Source organism: Ciona robusta, chromosome 7 (genome assembly GCF_009617815.1).
Source record: "Ciona robusta chromosome 7, ASM961781v2".
Lineage (NCBI taxonomy): Eukaryota > Metazoa > Chordata > Ascidiacea > Phlebobranchia > Cionidae > Ciona > Ciona robusta.
In genome coordinates this window covers 8,125,986-8,145,398 of record NC_143241.1, presented here as the reverse complement: position 1 = coordinate 8,145,398, position 19,413 = coordinate 8,125,986, and the positions used below count along the sequence as shown (strand labels likewise).

Genomic DNA, 19,413 nt, shown 5'->3' with positions numbered 1-19,413 from the left:
TGGGCAACGATGGGACACCTTTAGCACATAATATCCAAATATCCTGAAGAATTAACAAACGGTCTATGGGAGTCGTAAGGATATAGTTTTATTTTATAATTCTCTGGATGTTTTTTGTTTATTACTAAATAGAACGAAAAAATAGAATGACACGCCTACGATAGTAGCCGCACCTGGCTTTGAACTCAGTATCCTTCAGGCGAGCGTTGTACAACTATGGTCATACGGCACTCTTATGTTACAAAAATCTATTTGTTCCCCAGCAGCAAATAATGTGGCAATTGGGATTATTAAGCCTAAAGTGCTAATTTTGCTTCTCTTTATTCCAGGTATACGCGATTACACGTTATAGGTATATATAATATAACTGACTTATAGGATATTGGTGGTATAAATAAACTCATGATGGCTGAAAATGTGAAGACTTCAATCATTACTGTAAGCGAGGGAGTGGAAAATACGACGTTTGATGAAAATGAAACTTCTACGTCGTTTCAAAGCAATAACAATGCTCAAATGTGAGTTTTTAAATTAGTTTTTCATTCTTACTTCCGCTATTGGCACATTGTAAAGTAATGTTTGCCGGCGCGATGATATAGTGGATAGCGCGCCTGCCTGTAACCCAGAGGTAATGGGTTCAAGGCTCGACGCTGCTACCATTGTGGGCGTATGTGTCCTTGGGCAAGACACTTAACGGCAATTGCTCCAACCCAGTGGTTACCAATGGGTTGTCTAAATTATCAGCCATAAATAAAAAAAATCCAAAAAAGTATAATCACCCACAAAGTAACATACATGGTAACTCGTAAACTGGCACGAGGTGTTAAACCCGTGTGATAACGACTGTCGTTTTCCGGCCACGCGAGGATAAAGTAAGTTACATTCATTCATTCATTCATTCATTCATTCATTCATTCATTCATTCATTCATTCATTCATTCATTCATTCATTCATTCATTCATTCAATGTTTTATGGCTAATTTGGTTCTTCCCGAAAGACTGACGAAACGTTGAAATGAAATAATATATCAGTTTCTAAACTATATTGTAGACCTATATAGTACTGATGTGTGATAGATGGACGCAGATAACATCACATATTTCATAACCGTGTTTTAGCAATTAACAACTCTCTTTTAAAGTCGTGAGGATACAGTTATATTTTTCCGTAAATATTTTTGCTTCTTACCATGTTAGACGTTTTGTTTGCTAAATAAGACGATAAAATAAATGAAAACATATATTCCATCTTATAATATGGATAATTATGGATAATTAAATAAAGTTTTATCTAGAGGTTATATGAGACTAAACGTTGAATAAATGAATGAATGTAACTTAGTTTATTCTCGCGTGGCCCGTAAACGACAGTCGTTATAACGCGAGTGTTCTGAGCCTTGGAGCCATTACCTCTGGGTAAGAGGCAGGCGCGCTAACCACTTTGCCACGGCGCCGGAAACGCTGATGTACTTCAAGTCATATGATTGATTTCACACAAAACGCAGTTGCAGAAGTTCTATAATTATTATAATTTTAACAAAATGGCGATCTGTAGTTGCGAGAAATGTTAACTTTAACTCCCGACCGTAATAAATCGAATTGCTTTGCGATTTAATCGACGTTGGGTGGGGGCAAAGTCCATAGAAATACAGAGTAGTCCAACCCATTGTTACGTAAAACACAAATTGAACGGCAATTTGGTTCCAAAATAACACAGTAGGTATAGGGAAAATGTATGTTTTTCGGTAAATTACAGAAAAACTTGGGCCTAAAAACAAATTTAAAGGTTGAAAAATGTAAAAAACATGTGTTATTTGTTTTCTGTGTCAAAAAAAGTCAAAAATTAGAATTAGAAGCGGTTGATTTGCGACATTTTAGTCATTTAATGCGGCTAAATTTATACATTTAAAAAAAAATGTTTGGTAAGGTAAATAGAAGCTGTTTTACACCTTCCCACAAAAGGAAAACACAAACAAAACTTAACAAGTTCGTTTAAACCCATTGTCAAAGTCACCACTTTTGCTCTATTTTGGACACACATAGACGGCAGTTGGACTACTCGGTGTTTATACGACTCTGGGTGGGGGTAGCGAGTAGCGGCGTTGCTATAGACAACAACACTATTTATGTTTTTGGAAAAACAAAAAATTAAGCTTTAATAAATAATGATGTAAGTTACTTATTTCCCCTCGGGTGATGGGCAATGGCAATCGTTATAACACGGTTGCTTTGCGATTTATAGGAACGTTTGGTGGGGTAGCGAGTAAAAAATCGGTTAAAAATATCTTTGTATATTTATTTTACGAGTTCAAAATAAACTTATTTGGATGTATTATAAATAAACAACATACAATATACACCGAGTATAACCTAGATCCCAGAATTTATAAACGGCTATAACATTATATTTTTGTCTCTAACGGAAAAAATTAATTTTACATTTTTTCAAAAATATAATATTTCTATTATTTAAAGAGCCAAACTGTAAATCATCAACCATGAAGTGACGTCATAATCCTTTTCCCAAAATGGGGTCTCCGGGAATCGAGTGACGTTTTTGTTCTGGTTTTCTAATTAAAACTGTTTCTCTGTGGGTCGTCGGTTGTTTCTTTGGTATATAACGCTGGGTTTAAAACATCTATTCACAGTTGTAAGCGTATATGTCTATATAGAAAGTTAATGTAAAGTTCAGACGTTTTTTTATGCGTTTCAACGAGATATTCCGTTATCGAGCTATCGGAGTTTAAAATGAGATGTAAATAACCTTTAAGCGGCTCATCTGGTATGAGAAACGTAGTTATTTCCGACGTTAAGTCTGCCAACCGGGAAGGCTTCACCAGCGAATTGAATATTTACATTATGCGTGGTAGGAGAAGTAACAGAATGTTTGTTATTGTTAAGATATGCAAAGTAGTAATTTGATACGCTGTGTATATTTAACTTGATACGCTGTGTATATTTAACTTGATACGCTGTGTATTTAAGGCTTACAGTGGTTTAAATGCATTATGCTCTTTTTGACACCATTTTTTTAAAAACTCGTTTGCCATATGCGTCTATACGTGATAACATATGGTCGCTGTAAGTATGTCAAAGGTCATAACGTGTGTGTGCGTGTTGGACAGTGACGTATGTCCGCGTGTGTGTGTTTAAAATCACGCATTTCTTTGCATGGACGTTCGTGAGTAATATAAACAAAATGCTTGCCTTTACAGGCGAAAAAAATGTTTTTTTATTGTAGAAATGCGCTTTAATAGGCAGCTGTGTATTTATTTAACCGGTAATGTGTTTTAAAGATTAAACGGCTATTTCCTGTTATTTAGCCGCACGATACGGTGGTACTTTTATTAAAGTAAATTATAATCTAAATACCAAAATGCGTGGTTTGTATATACATTTCCGTATTGAAACGTGGGCCAGGATATTTCTTTGTTTGTATTTTAGCGCGTCATTCTGCTACGGTATGTCAATAGTTTCCAACAGAAAGTGGTTCAAACGGACTTTACCCATTTGTTTAATATAGGCGTTTTTAGGTTCTTAGAAACAGTGTATTTAAATAGCGATAAAAATACTTCTAATAAAACAATCGCGGCTCGCGTGTTTGTTTAGTCAGCAAATTCTCCACCGGAAGAATGACTGTGCATGTTATTGTTTTATGACGTCATAAACTTGCTCTCTGTTGCGCAATAATAGATGATAGACGAAACCGCGGTTTAGAAAAACGCGAAACGAGATAAAGTACCCGGTGATTTAACAAGGTGTAATTACTAAAACGTGAACTTAGCCGGATAGCGCTTTTATTGCGTCATAATTGCTCAACAAAACACCTACTGTTGCTTGTAGAAATAAAAACGTTTTCCGTCGAATTTAGAACAAAGTATTTTACCCGCTTAATCGAAACGCGATATTTGTATGTGACGTAACAATAACCTGAGTTACGAAACATAGGAATAGGTTTAATTTGTTTTTAATTTGATCTGCGGTACTATCTTTAACAAATAATTAAAATTAAGTTATGTTGGCGAAATAATACGTTGATTTTAGTATTAGTTACATTTTCTTGCCTTTTATTAGGTTCAGTTTGATCTTCGCTACTGTATTTAAGGAAATAACTAAAATTTTGTTATTTTCGTTATTAGTTAATTTATCGGTGCTAGTGAAAAATCTCCCCCCCCCACCTTATTTGCTAACCACTAACCCCTAGGTTAGGGGGTTAGGTGTTGATGGTTAGGGGTTATAGGGGTTAGTAGTTAGTGGTTATAAGGGTTAGGGGTTAGCAAATAAGGTGGGGGGGAGGTTCTTCACTAGCACCAATTTATCTTACGTTTTCTTTGTTTTAGGAAAACTAAAAACCAGCTAATGGCGGAAGAGGTTTTGTTAGCAAAGAAAAATGGTTCCATATCAAACGGGACAGCTAAGTCTAGTTTTGGGCAAGGGAATCGTCAAACTCAACCAGGGTTGGAGCTTAGGTTCCGGAATCTTCAGTTCAAGATAAAAGACAAACAGATCTTATACGATGTCAGTGGGACGGGACACCCAGGAAAAGTGCTTGCTATCATGGGGCCAAGCGGTACGTGGGGTTGGTTATAATATCTAAATAGTTTCAAATATTGGCACTGAATAAGATCTGCTCTCAACTTTATTTGACACCCAGTGAAAATGCTGGCTATTATAGGAAAGTGTGGTAGTTTTTTGTTTCTTTTTGGGTTTTATTATTTTAATTCCCTTTCAGGCTATTATTTTCACACAAGTTATTTGGGATTAATTTGGCGCTAGTGAAGAATTCGGCCCCGCAATATTTGCCAACCCCTAAATGTAACGACCAGCCATCAACCTCTAAACGATAGCTTGTGCCCCCTGACAAATAACTCCCAACCACCAGCCTATATAACACATCTGTAATGTACCGGTGAATTCTTTACTTGTGCGAAGTCCCATGCAAGTTGTTATTTTCAATACGAGTTGATTTTACTGATTTTATCTCGCGTAAATGCAGATATAGATATAATTTGATCTTTGGTACAGTAATTAATTAGATAAATGATACTAATGGTTTGTAAATAATACTTTATATTACATTTACATTCATACACAGTGAGACACAACATTAATTAAGTAAAATCATATTATCCATTGTTCACAATAATGTTAATTGTTTAACCATAATGGTAGTTGTGTTTTGAATGTTATTTCCGGGAGGTTGAGATTATCGGATCTCTATGGCCGAAATTTCATGGAAAATAAATGTTATCTCTATGTGGTAAAACACAATTTACCGGGTAGCGATAAAATCTTTAAAACACCAGAATTTCCCGCATAGTCTAGTTAAAGATCTAGAACAGAAACTGCTCATAACGGCTATTGTGTTCATATAAGTGATGTCATAACAGCTGTTGTATTCTACTTTGAAACAAATCCCCATATATAAATTCCATCTTGATAAAAAAATTGTAAACCGCAACTATTTGTGTGACACAGATTAAAAAATGTATGTTCAAAATGCAACAGGTCTAATTTTAATGCAAAAATAAGTTAAAATAACTTTTTATCAAATAAAATATTTAAAAAAATATCATAATTTATGAATAAAACACAAAATAAATTTCATTAGGATACAGTAATTAATTGTAAACATAAATAATGTCTGTTACATAAAAACATTAAATGTAACTTTTACAATTTCCCCTAACAATTTCCCTTTGTGTTACAATTTCCCCTTCCACTTTTTCTGTTACACTTTCCCTTTGTAATTCAATAAAAAGTCTTTAAAAAATTACCAAATATTTCTCAAATATAAATACTGTTAAGATGAAACTCTCTAAAAAATACTATAAGGATAATTAAACATCAAACATCAACGATTTCTGTAAAATCGTTGATAAAGCTCAAGATGCTCAAGATGCAACAATTCCAATTGTAATTTAATAATAACTTTTTATGAAGTTACAATTATAATTATTGTATATAAATACTTGTATTGAATATCGCTGCATTAGAACAATAATTTTTGTTTCTATAACCAGCCAAAATGTTCAATTTTAATTCAATAAAAACTCTTTATCAACGTTTTTCAAAATTGTAATTGTCAAATATAAATTGATTTTTTATAAAAACACCACATCAAAACAATATATGATTTTAATTTCTGCCGCATATAAAAGGGTAAAACAAGCAAATCCGTTTGTAATTCGATACGAATTTTATCAAAGTAACAATTCGAATTCTCGAATATAAATTGAGTTCCGCTTCAAAGCAAACATCCAATTCACTATGAGGTCACAGCAGGCCATTATTATCGAACGCGAGTCCGTGGGTTTGTCCGGGTTCATGTAACGACCACTTTGGAACAAAGTCAACTAAATGCTGTGATATAAATACATGGTACTACTAGAATAACAAAAGGACAAATCTAATACATATAATTAGGTGTTTCAACTGTAACCGTGTTTTAACAAACGTTGTTTTGTCGATATAAACTGTCTCTTGGTTTAAATATTTTGTTTTTTCGCTATCAAAATTTAAGAAACATAATGTTATTATTATTATTATACTGTTAGAATATATGAGGATAAATCTAACTTACAAATATTTGTGGGAGAAACCCAGCTTTTGTAAATGCTGTAAATACATGGTACTACTAGAATAACAAGAGGACAAATCTAAATTACAAATATTCATAGGCGTCATTCTACCTACTTCACCTTGTGACATGCTACATGCATACATGCATGGTACTATTAGAATAACAGCAGATAAGAGCAAATCTAAATTACAAACAATTGTTGTTGTAAAAATATATATATATAATATATATATTATTCATTTTAACCATGTAGCATTTTTGAACTTAAATACATGATGCTGCTAGAATAAATGCAGATGACAAACCTAATACACAGTTTGTCATCAGATGACAAACCTAATACACATAATTATGTGAATATGTTTTTAACTGTAAGCGTGTTTTAACAACTATTTCTAGCGTTGCTATATCCTGTCTTTTCAATTTAATCGTTTTTTTTTTTTTTCGCTATCGTAATTTAAGAAACATAAAAGTTATTATTATTATTATTATTATTATTATTAAAATATATGAGGATAGACCTACAAATATTTGTGGAAGAAACCAGCTTTTGCCACCACATACTTTACACCAATCAGCTGATTTTTTATAAATACTTGGGCCAATGCGTAATTTCCTGCTTTAATTTAATCATTCCTTTCTCTTTACACACTCGAGAAAAACAACTCTTCTACTACAATTCCACATATTTTATAAGAATTTCACATAAAATATATATCTATTTTAATTTTATATATATATATATCTATTTTAATTTTATATATATATATATCTATTTTTTTTATAAAATTTCCACATATTTTATAAAATTTCAACTAAAGTTATAAGTTGTCTGTTTTCAACCCTTTCTTTTCCTTTCTTTCCAGGATCGGGCAAGACCACTCTTCTGAACGTCCTCGGGGGCCGGATCAAATGTTCACGTTGCCAGGCAACGATAGGGGGGCAGCCCCTCACTAAGAGGACTCGTCGTAACATCAGTTATGTTCTCCAACAAGATATTTTCTTTCCCAATCTTACATTACAACAAACACTCATGGTAGGTTCTTTGTGAGGTCATAGTATTGATTGTGGTTTAATATTGATGGTTGTGACATTTGTATTGATACCAAATATCCTGTATTCCTGTATAGCATACACAAAAGGCTGTTTTTTGCATAAAAGTATATTTTTCAAACTAGTGATCACTAATGGGTTGTTTTAATAGTATTTAGTAATTATATTTCCTATATAACATGCATTAAAAATAAGAAAGGCTATTTTTTACAATGGTGTTTTTCAATCCAGTGATTACTAATGGGTTGTTCATAATTTAGCAAGCTGATTAGTGTCCAACGTAGTAGTTAGAGTATGTCTGAGTTGTCTCTAATCCAGGAAAACCAGGTTTAAATCCTTGGACAAGACACTTAACTATAATTTCCGGCACTTTATCCCAGTGGTCACTAATGGGTTGTCTAAATTGTCGGTTATACATAATTACTATCAGCCACAAAGTTACATACGTTGTAACTTGTAAGCGGGCAAGAGCTGTATGAAACAGAACAACCGTTGTTATAATGACTCTACTACTGTAGTTGCCCCGCCATGTGAAGATAAATAAGTTACATTAATTTATCTCTTTTAATTCTAACCGCAGATTTGTTTTTTATGAAATAAATTTAAAAATCTTATTTATCCTCGCATTGTGTGGCAACGACAGTTGTTATACCACAGGTGTTCTGTTTTATGCGCCTCCTGTACAGTTATGAAGTATGTAACTTTATAGGTGATTGCTTTTATATGACTGACAATTTGAAGAACCCATTAGAAACAATGGGTCGCTGCAATCACCATCTTTTGGAGACTCTTGCAAACTTTATAACCTAAAACACTGTAGTAAAAATAAACAACATAATACCACTGGCCCAAATTGGCAATTTATGGTTGTTTTTTTAACATAATAACCAGATAAAAATTGTCCCTTTAGTTTGCGGCCCAACTCCGGCTTCCTGAGAGCTTAACGACGCACGACAAGAAAGAGATCGTTGAAGGATTAATCGACCAACTGGATATGAGAAAATGCACAAAAACAAGTGAGTTGTTGTTGTTGTTGTTGTTGTTGTTGTTGTTGTAAAGGTCTGGAGTTTATTTAACTTCCTCCTGTAGTGTGGTATGTGGGGGGCATGAGGTTTAGGCCAGAGTTGCATACGAACTGTAGTTTTGTTTCTAATTCCATTTTCTTTGTTTTATAATTATCCTGTCTTCCCTTCTCTATTCAAAGAGATAAATGAATTCTGTTATCTATACGACTAAAAGCTGACCTGAAATCTAGGCCAGAATTGGCCCAATATCTTAAATCCCATAGTGCGATGAAAATAGATAGAAATCTAATATCTGGTCAAATCTTTGTTTAGTTATCGGAGATAATATGAACCGTGGTTTATCTGGTGGTGAAAAGAAGAGAGCAAACATTGCCAACGAGCTTCTTACGGATCCTGCTGTCTTACTACTTGATGTGAGTTGTTGTGACTTTGAATAAATGTAAATTATTTATCTACGCGCGTCGGGGCAACATGGGTGTTCTGTTTCAGACACATAGTTATTCGTTTCTGCTTACAAGTTACCACGTGTGTAACTATCTTCGCATGGCGGGGTAATGACAGTCGTTATAACACTGGTGTTCTGTTTCATACACCTCATGCTCGCTTTCGAGTTACCACGTATGTAACCTATTTATCCTCGCAAAGCGGGCAATGACAGTGGTTATAACACTGGTGTTCTGTTTCATACACCGCATGCCCACTTACAAGTTACCACGTATGTAACTTTGTGGGTAATTGTTTTAATTTATTGCTAACAATTTAAACAACTCATCAGTGAACAATAGGTTGCAGCAATTGCCGATTTTGCAGCCACTTAAGTGTCAGTGTTGCAAAGTTAACTATTACACTGTGGCATGCAATATGCAAATGCTGCGTAAACAAAATGTCGCCACTGGTTTAAACTGTTAGTATATTGTGGCTGAAGCACTTACCACAGACCTTAGGTTTCTTGTGGCAAAATATGGCATTTATAAAGTTAAAGTAACTGGCCTCTAGATCTACTTTTCTTATCGTCATATTGTGTGTGGGAAGCCCTAACTTGTTAAACGAAAAAAGCAGAGACACATTAGCAAAATATCAAAGCTACTTTAAAGAGCTAATTTTTATAACAATTATGTTTGCTGAAGTAGGCATAGGTGTATCTAAACTTAAAAAAATTAATAGCCACAGTCTGTCCAAAATCTACACACATACATTGTCAAAACTAAATAAACAAAGTTGTAACAAAAAATTCTAATTAACATAGTTCCTATTTTTTTTGCGAATTTGTGTTTTTTGCAACTATGTCGTAGGATTTTTCATTAGAAACAGGTGTGTTTCATAATTCCATTTAAAACCTGACAAACAATACAATGACAAAACAATTCCCATTATCAAAGGTGGAGCGGTAACAATGTATTAGAAATCGTGCATAAATAACGTGTTTGCCCCAGGCATTATTACTTTATATAGACATTTGCTTAGACTTTTCTAGATGAAACCTTAGATTAGCGATCATTACAATTAGTAATCGGAAATTATTAAACCGACAACGCAGGTTCTTTGAAGTAATTATCTTTTTAGAAGATAGTGCGATTTTATTATTTTTTGTCTTTTTTAACTTTTTAGTTTTACAAAGTGTCAACAAAACAATAACCTTGAATTGGTTGCACCACTTTTCACAGGTGTTTATATAAGTTAAGGTGTATTTGTTAAATGTTAAATTGCATTTAAATTTAAAAAAAAATTTTAAATTGCAAAAATTTAAATATCAAAAAGTTAAATTGCAAAATTTAAATGGCTAAAAGTTGAATTGCATTTGTGAAATTGTATTTTTGTGTTATTTAAGTTAAAACTTACACACCCAATACCACACATTTAGCTTTACACCACACACTGTAGAGTTACACCACACTGTAGAGATAGAGCTTTAGATTAATCTCCCATAAGATGTCTCTTATCTGTAAAATAAACATAACTGTCAACACCTTATGCTCACTTCTTTATTTAGCCATCTGCTGCCAGCCTGCTTTCCTACCCTTTTGTATTACAGTGGTTTATAATGCCTCTTGAATGTTAATGTAAAAGTTTGACCCTTTTACTGTATGCATTCAAAAAGCTGTTACTGGGCTGCTATTTAATTCGGTAATGTCCTATGCTACAGTGGTTCATAAATCCATTTGAATTTGTTTTAATTTAAAGTAAGCAATAAAAAATTGTCTGCAATGTCTGCAAAAAAAATCATTTTACTGTATGCATTCAAAAAGCTGTTACTGGGTTGCTATTTAATTTGGTAATGTCCTATGCTACAGTGGTTCATAAATCCATTTGAATTTGATTTAATTTAAAGTAAGCAATAAAAAATTGTCTGCAATGTCTGCAAAAAAATCATTTTACTGTATGCATTCAAAACTTGTTGCTGGGCAACTATATGATTTAGTTAGGTCACACACTGACTACAACGGTACTTGATTATTTTTAATTGAAAGATTTTTTAATTTATTGTATGCCTACAAAAAGGTGTGTACAGTTTAGTTGGAAATTAGGTTGAAAACTTTGCTATTACTTTATGCTTATTGAATGGAAGTTCACAAAATATGTATATGCATATATATGATAGACCAATAGATATAAATATATTTATTTAAATGTTTGTTTTTCCTAAAATTAAAAAAAATCGATTACAGTAGCGAAGATTTAAAAATATTTTAAACGAAAAGACAAGATATAGCGATAAAACAACAGTTGTTAAAACACGCTTACAGTTAAAAACATATTTACATTTAGTTGGAAGAAAATAAGCGTGGTCGCTACACCTAGCGGACATACGAGCCGTTTATTTTAATTAAGTTAAAATTCTAATAGAAACAAAAGTGTGCGTAAAGACACGATATTAATATATTCTTAACTTTTTAACCTTTAAAATGATTAGCAATCGCTGTTTTAGCATAAAGTTACAATAAGTTATAAATGGGAATCACCGGCATAGCGCAAAGTTACTTCCCGACTTAACAATGAGTTATATAATTTCCCCTTGGTCGCACTCAAGTAAACAAATACATAATTGTTATTTATCTCTGAAATTTTGTGTGTGGACAGTGAACAGTAGTTTCAAAACATGTTAAATGGAAAACCTGGCGTACTTAACAATAAGTTATATAATCCCCCCCCCCTCAAAGCAAAACAATGAACGTCCCTAACTGAACTCTCTCGCCCAAGATTATTCTTTCCTTCCTCTCATAGATATCATATTAAACAATATGCGTTCGAATCCAAACAAATCATTGCTGATAATAATTTATCGCCACAAGATGTTTTGAATGCCAATTTCAAACTTAAAATATATATATATATAATTACGCAATAGCGATAGGCAAATAACACGTGACAGTAATTACAAAATACTGAATGTGACCGACTAAGTTTTAGTCGCTACAATATAATAAACATGGAAATCTTATTACAGGAGCCTACCTCAGGTTTGGACAGCAGTACAGCGTTTGCTTTGACACTTTCGCTCAAGAAATACGCTGTACAAAGCGGCAAAACAGTTATGATGACGATTCATCAACCCAGTGCACAGGTATGTACCTTTATAAACCAGTGTTTTACAACAATTTTATATTTTTACAATAAACCAGTGTTTCCTAATGTTTTTCTTTTTACAATAAACCAGTGTTTCCCAATATTTTTATTTTTGACTATAAACCAGTGTTTCCCTGCATTTTGCTAATATTTCCATTTGCATATAAAAAGTTTTACTAATAAAAAATGTCTTGTTTTTAAGATACTAAACGGCTTAATAAAAGTACCACTGTACCACATAAAGTTGTGAGCGCATGTTTCCTTGGACAAAACACTTTATATCAATCAATGATGAAGCGACCTAAAAAAGTGTCAAAACATCGGTCCTTTTAGAATAAATTAATAAATTTTGCATTAAAAAGATCCCTTTCAGAGTTATAAATGGCTGGCACCAATAACATATACATAAAGGTCATGTCTGACGCCTCCCCACCAAAAATAAACTCACTCGCAAGTTGTGGTTTAGGTATTTTCATTTTCCATTTAAACGACAACCAGGGAATTTTTGTCGGAAAAGAAACAGAACTGGTTGTTTGTGATGTCATAACAACTAGTTGTCATACTTGTTTAGCATTGATTATTTGTAATAATTACTCATTATTACTTAACAATAATTCTTATTTTAAATTTCAGAAAACTTAAAATTAAAAAAAAAAACAATTAAATATTTGAACACTTTTAACTCCTTATATTTTTACTTAATTTTTTTAAATTTTGTGTTTTATTCAGGAAACAATTTATATATATAAATAAATTATAATAAACATATAAATATAATAATATTATATAAATTAAATTTATATTTATATTCTACCTGATACAAACAAAGTGCTATGCGAAGCGCTATAATAAATTCCTAATTAATTAAACTGATGTTAAGCACTAATATAAACCCCTTTAATTTTCAGATGTTTTTCCAGTTTGACACAGTGTTACTCCTTAGCGGGGGAAAAGTTGCTTATTATGGGGCTCCCAATGATGTGCTTAAAGATTTCAGTGATATGGGATATGCATGCGACACTACGCATTATAACCCTGCCGATTTTATCCGTAAGTTACAGATTCCATATTATTTTTATTGGAGCATTGTTGTGTAAACTACTTCCCAGGTCTCAGGTGTGCTCACTATGGAATAGAATCTATATTATTATTTTTATTATGTTGGGTGTAGGGGTTCTAGGTCTTAGGTGGGCCTCACTAAAGACCTCACCCTTATAGAATGTAATCTCTATTGTTAAGTGTATATAAACTGCCTCAGTGGGGTCTAGATGGTAGCACCCTGGGTGTTGGGATAATAGACCTACATCCCAGGTCTCAGGTGTGCCTCACTGAAGACCTCACCCTTATAGAATAGAATCTCTATTATTGAGTGTCTATAAACTGCCTCAGTGGGTTCTAGATGGTAGCACCCTGGGTGTTGGGATAATATACCTACATCCCAGGTCCCAGGTGTGCCTCACTGAAGACCTCACCGTTATAGAATAGAATCTCTATTATTGAGTGTCTATAAACTGCTTCAGTGGGGTCTAGATGGTAGCACCCTGGGTGTTGAGGTAATAGACCTACATCCCAGGTCTGATAACTAAATAACTCACCCTTATAGAATAGAATCTATATTATTGAGTGTCTATAAACTGCCTCAGTGGGGTCTAGATGGTAGCAACCCTGGGTGTTGGGGTAATAGACCTACACCCCACGTGTCCGGTGTTTTGAAAAACAACTATGACATCACATGACGTGTTTGTTCCATGACAATAGCTTTATTGTTATCATGACACTGCATTAAAGTTTTGAATTAAATTTTAACTTTCATTTTATCGCTTAACAAACCTCACTATGATGTCATAACACCCTGTATGAGGTTTATGATCCATATATTAAACTACATATTTCAATTTACAACAGTTATTACCAGATCAAAGCATTAGGATAGGGCTCGTAAAATATGATTAAAATTTGATATTAAACATGCATATAATAGATGTTTTTATGTGTTTAATATTTCATTGTTGTTTGGGCGAATTTTTCCAGTTTGTTTTTGAAAGTTAAGTTAATGCCGAATTCTGTACATTAATATTGTTTCCATGGCAGTTTGTAAAACTTCCCTATTTTTATACTATTTCTTTTTAAAATAGTTTTTTTATTATTTGTATATGATTGTCTAAAGCTTTCCAATAGTTATATTATATTTCTATGTTATAAAAGCATCAGTTATACGTTTACCATTAGATTTTTTGAACAGGATATTAAATTCTAATTTTTATATTATTTCCATACTTAAACTTTATAATGTTTCTATAATATTAACTTTATGTTATTTCTATAGTTGACGTTGTCAAATCCGGCAATGAATCAGCGGATCGACTCATTAGCGCCTCCAACAGGCGAAGATTAAACACTCCCGATTGTCCGATACTTAAATCCACCGTGAGCGCTCATGAGCTACATCATGAATCGGAAGGTAATACAGTAGGGTGGGGAAGACGGGACACCTTTTACCTCTATTTTCTCGCCCCGTTTAGTAGTTAGCAAAGAACATTCAAGATATTATAAAACTAAATGCCCATGACTCCCATTGACCGTTAGTTTTATTGTATTCTATATGGGTGAGGCCCAACAGTGAGGTACGCCATGGGACCTGGGATTTAGGCCAAAGTTGGCTCATTACCCCAACATTGTATATGTACATTCTATTCTATATGGGTGAGGTTCTACAGTGAGGCATACCATGGGACCTGGGATTTAGGCCAAAGTGGCCCATTACCCCAACATTATATGCACATTCTATTCTATATGGGTGATGTCATACAGTGAGGTACACTATAACCGAAAGTTTTAGGAGAGATTTGGTCCATTACCCCAACTCTTAGGGAGCTACAAGTCATGTACATAACATAACATATTATGTTATGCCTCGTCATAGGACCTCTTCCTCACCCATATAGAATAGAGTCAGTATCATTAGGTATCCATACACTGCCTTGGATTTTTTTCTTTGACATTTAATTAAACCTAAACTGAAACTTTATTGCCTTTATATTTCAGGTGACAACTTCACAAATTTTAACAACGAAACAGCTGTTGAAATATCCAATGGCAAACTTCATGAACCAGAGTTGACTGGCCGATACAAGTCTAAAGGTGAAATATATTGCGTAACAATACCCATTGTTGTGTCACTGTCGAGTCATTGTTTGCACTAAATGAACTTTGTTGTGCAAACAATGAATGTTGTTTGAGTTGTTTGCCAACATTGTGTGTTAGGAGGTGATTAATAAGCTCAACATGTCTGTTTAGTGTTTTGAATATTACAACTTATCACCATTATCTAGTGGCAAGATGGTTCATGTTTTCATGCATTTAATCTAATCTAAACACCTTTGAAAAGTGGTGCGACAAATTCAAGGTTTTGTTTTACACTTTGTAAAACTACCTGTCAAAAATAATGCAAAATTCCCCCTTCAAAAAAAAATTTTCCAAAAATACTTTTTACGTGTTCAGTTATTTCACATATTATTTCTATGCCACAGAAGACATCGAGAACTCGGATTCATCAATCGATCGTTTTTCGGACGAGGATGATACAGATTCTCGATGGAATACTTCGTTCTTTACACAGTTTAAAGTCCTCACACAACGCAGTTTTATCCAGGGAAAGTAAGTAATATGTTGTTGGTATATATATATATATATATATAGGGTGGTATTGCTTGACTGTGAGCATGTGTTTTGTGTATTTAGTTCAAAGTTTTCAACATAATTTTATACACGGAAAGTAAGTACGGCGTTGTTGTGAGACATAAGGTATATATGGTTGTGTTAATATAAATGCTAATGTGTATCGATACGCCACATATGTTCTCTGTATACACACACCAATGTTATAACTCAACAGTGAGCATGAGGTGTATGAATCATAGGCGCCAAGTCTAGGGTGGCAGGGTAGGCAGGCCAACCCTGAAATTTTCTTTACTGAATTAATACACGAAACAGTGCAACCATTGAGCCTGCTTTGCGTTCAAATTTGATTGATGTATATATGTATATGTGAAATCACAACCCGGCAGAACACATAATGCAAACACTAATCACATTATATTCCTCTAGATACCGGTTCCTATCCACCCTTAAATTTGTAAAAACGATCGGCGTTGCGTTAATATGTGGGTTGCTGTGGTTTGAGATTGGTAGAGGCCGCGTACGAGAAGTGGAAGTCCAGGATATCACAGCTTGTTTGTTCTTTGTTACTTTGTTCAACAGTTTTAATTCTTTGTTCGATATCCTCATGGTCTGTAAGTACATTTGTTGTTCCTTTTTTTAATACTACTTCGTTATTTATATCGGCACAATGGCAAACTGGTTAGAGCGTTTTGCCTTCAGCTCAGAGATACTGAGTTCAAGGCTCAATGTTGCTACCATTGTGGGCTTTTGTATCTTTGGGCAATGCACTTAACAGTCATTGCTGCAACCCAGTGGTCACTAATGGCTTGTCTAAATTGTCAGCCATACCTAAAAACTAACATACGGAAACTTGCGGGTGGTGACTGTCTGACTGACTGCTTACAAGTTGGCTTTATTTTATTATTGAGTGCAAAATTTCTGGCTATATAGGAATATGTATTGTAGTATCTTGTGTTTTTAGCATTAAGAATAAACATACACTGTAGTGGGCGTAGAATATACCACACCACAAAAAGGACTTCAATATTATAATTTGACAATGAACATGTGGTTTGAAACTTTGTTAGGTTGTCAATAACTACTGATTGGCTGACAATGTAAAGCTTCTATTAAAAATAAACATATTTTATTGTAACAGCAGCGTTCAGTAAAACACATTAACATAAAATAACTTATTTTATTGTATATGCATTGTAGTATCTTGCGTTTCTAGCATTAAAAATAAACATGAAATAACTTCTTACAGTTCCCAGTGAACGTGAAGTAATCAACAAAGAGCGAATGAGCGGTTCATATCGTTTGTCCGCTTACTATCTTGCAAAGTCTGTGAGTGAGCTCCCGCTTGGTATAATACTCCCAAGTATATCAACCTTCATTATTTACTGGATGGCTGGTTTGAATGGATTCCAAGAAGCTTGGGCTTTCTTTGGGACGTGGTTTGTGATGATCTTAATGACAGTGGGGATGCAATCACTTGGTGAGCAGATGTGTTTGTTTGTATGTGTGAGGGTTGGGTTAAAAGGGTGGGAGAACCAGGGGTCCTGGGTTCAAATCAAAGTAACATACATGGTAACTCGTAAGATGGCACGAGGTGTTAAACCCATGTTATAACAACTGTCGTTTTACCACCCCGCAAAGATAAAGTAAGTTTCATTCATTTCCTGAATCCATATTGCCACCATATCACATATTATAAATTTCATGAATCCACCTTATTACTTATTCTACATTTTATATTTTATTACTTGTATATTTATCATAGGTATGTTCATTGGGACAGCTACCATGGATTTCGACCACGCGCTTGTACTCGCTATATTCATTATGATCACTTTCATGCTGCTGGGAGGTTTCTATATAAAGAACATACCAACATGGTTGCACTGGTTGAGATATGTTTCTCCATTTCAGTATTCATGGTCACTCATGCTGTACATGGAGTTTGACTCAAATGAGAGAGTACTGTAAGTATTGATTGGGGTTTGGATTCTCAATATTAGAAGTTCTATTTTATAAGGGTGAGGTCTTCAGTGAGGCACACCTGAGACCTGGGATGTAGGTCTATTACCCCAACACCCAGGGTGTTACCATCTAGACCCCACTGAGGCAGTTTATATAAACTCAATAATAGAGATTCTGTTCTATAAGGGTGAGGTCTTCAGTGAGGCACACCTTCAGTGAAGTTTACATCTGCCTCTCAAAAAAACAAGGGTATGAGTAGAGGTCTGATGTAAAAAATAGAATTCCTGTGTTACAATGACTTTAAACATTTGTGGGCCACTTGGTACAGGGTAACAATGTAGGCCCTTTTATACTTAGAATATTAGAACTTTATTTCTTTAAAAACTCTTTTGTGTCGTAAAAATATCAATAACAATTTTTGGGAAAGAATATACTTACTAAATCCTCCATTTTTTCCAGGTGTTCTCCAGAAAACAGTATGTTCCCATCCTGTGTTGTAAATGGGACCATGCCTGGGAACGAAACTCGTTTTGTTGAATTTAAAGATATTTTGAACGCAAATGGTGCAGATGTGCCTGCTTGGGCTTGTGTGCTTAGCTTGATCGGAACCCTTGTTGTATTTCGTGTCATAGGATATATACTGCTACGTATGTTTCATAAACCCATGGTGAAATAACTGTGCTTATATTGCTACTGTTGTTACCATGCATATTGTAATGCTTTAAAATTGCTCTTATGGTCAAACTACATGAACCGATGCTTATTTATACCCTGATGATGTCTTGCCAAATGGCAGACCTTACATTGGTGCAAAAACTAAGTTTTTTTTCCAGAAGATCAACTTTCAATCATTAAGTGTTTATGTTATTTCTATTCAACCAAAATAGATTTCATTCCTCTGTAGTTTGCCACTAAAGGTGCTAGAGAGAGTGGTGTAATACGTGGTGAAAAATACGACTGTGTTTTATATGTTTTCTATGTTAGGATGTACTAGTCATTATGTTACAAATAATTTATTCACCTTTTCAAGTTCCTTTCTGCAATTTCGTACCATTTGTGTCATGATCCTCTTTATGTAAATATCATTTCTCTCCACTCAGCAATACAATCTCTTTCACGGAACACTTTTAATTGAAATATAAATGAATCTAACTTATTTATTCTGACATGGCAAGGAAACTACAGTTATTTTAACACATTGTTCAAACTTGTTTGATGTAAGACCTCAGATATCTAGAATAGAATGAGGTAATGGGTTTAAGGCTCGTCGCTGCTACCATTGTGGGCGTATGTGTGCTTGGACAAGACACTTAACGGCAATCGCTCCAACCTAATGATCACTAACAGGATGTCCAAGTTTTGGGAAATACAGAAAATGAGTAACATTTATACATACTGTAAATATATTGGTAAAACAAGGAAATATTCCGGCGCCGTGGCATAGTAGTTAGCGCGCCCGCCCGTAACCCAGAGGTAATGGGTTCAAGGCTCGACGTTGCTACCGTTGTGGGCGTATGTGTCCTTGAGCAAGACATTTAACGACA

The 19,413-nt window shown here is 34.1% G+C and overlaps 1 protein-coding gene across 3 annotated transcripts; it reads left to right on the top strand.

The window, feature by feature from the left end:
* Window positions 1-320: 320 nt before the first annotated feature.
* On the top strand, window positions 321-18,991 carry LOC149734437 (uncharacterized). 3 transcript variants are annotated; one of them, XM_089880988.1, is made up of 14 exons: window positions 321-518; window positions 4,342-4,571; window positions 7,451-7,620; window positions 8,548-8,653; window positions 8,975-9,075; window positions 12,108-12,224; window positions 13,135-13,276; window positions 14,553-14,687; window positions 15,272-15,367; window positions 15,760-15,883; window positions 16,334-16,518; window positions 17,154-17,384; window positions 17,670-17,871; window positions 18,329-18,991. In XM_089880988.1, the coding sequence occupies exons 1-14, from the start codon at window positions 403-405 to the stop codon at window positions 18,543-18,545; spliced, it is 2,172 nt and encodes a 723-aa protein (XP_089737114.1). In that variant the 5' UTR covers window positions 321-402; the 3' UTR covers window positions 18,546-18,991. The 3 variants fall into 3 exon arrangements, with proteins under 3 accessions (XP_089737114.1, XP_089737113.1, XP_089737115.1); XM_089880987.1 differs by having other exon boundaries at window positions 322-518; window positions 15,757-15,883; XM_089880989.1 differs by lacking the exon at window positions 321-518 and adding an exon at window positions 2,616-2,867 and having other exon boundaries at window positions 15,757-15,883.
* Window positions 18,992-19,413: the final 422 nt, after the last annotated feature.

Bases quoted from the DNA above. Each gene is read 5' to 3' on its own strand.
- LOC149734437 (XM_089880987.1), top strand. From the start codon at position 403: ATGATGGCTGAAAATGTGAAGACTTCAATCATTACTGTAAGCGAGGGA. The intron at 9,076-12,107 runs GTGAGTTGTTGT...ATCTTATTACAG, and splicing joins CTGCTGTCTTACTACTTGAT to GAGCCTACCTCAGGTTTGGA. The intron at 17,872-18,328 runs GTAAGTATTGAT...CATTTTTTCCAG, and splicing joins GACTCAAATGAGAGAGTACT to GTGTTCTCCAGAAAACAGTA.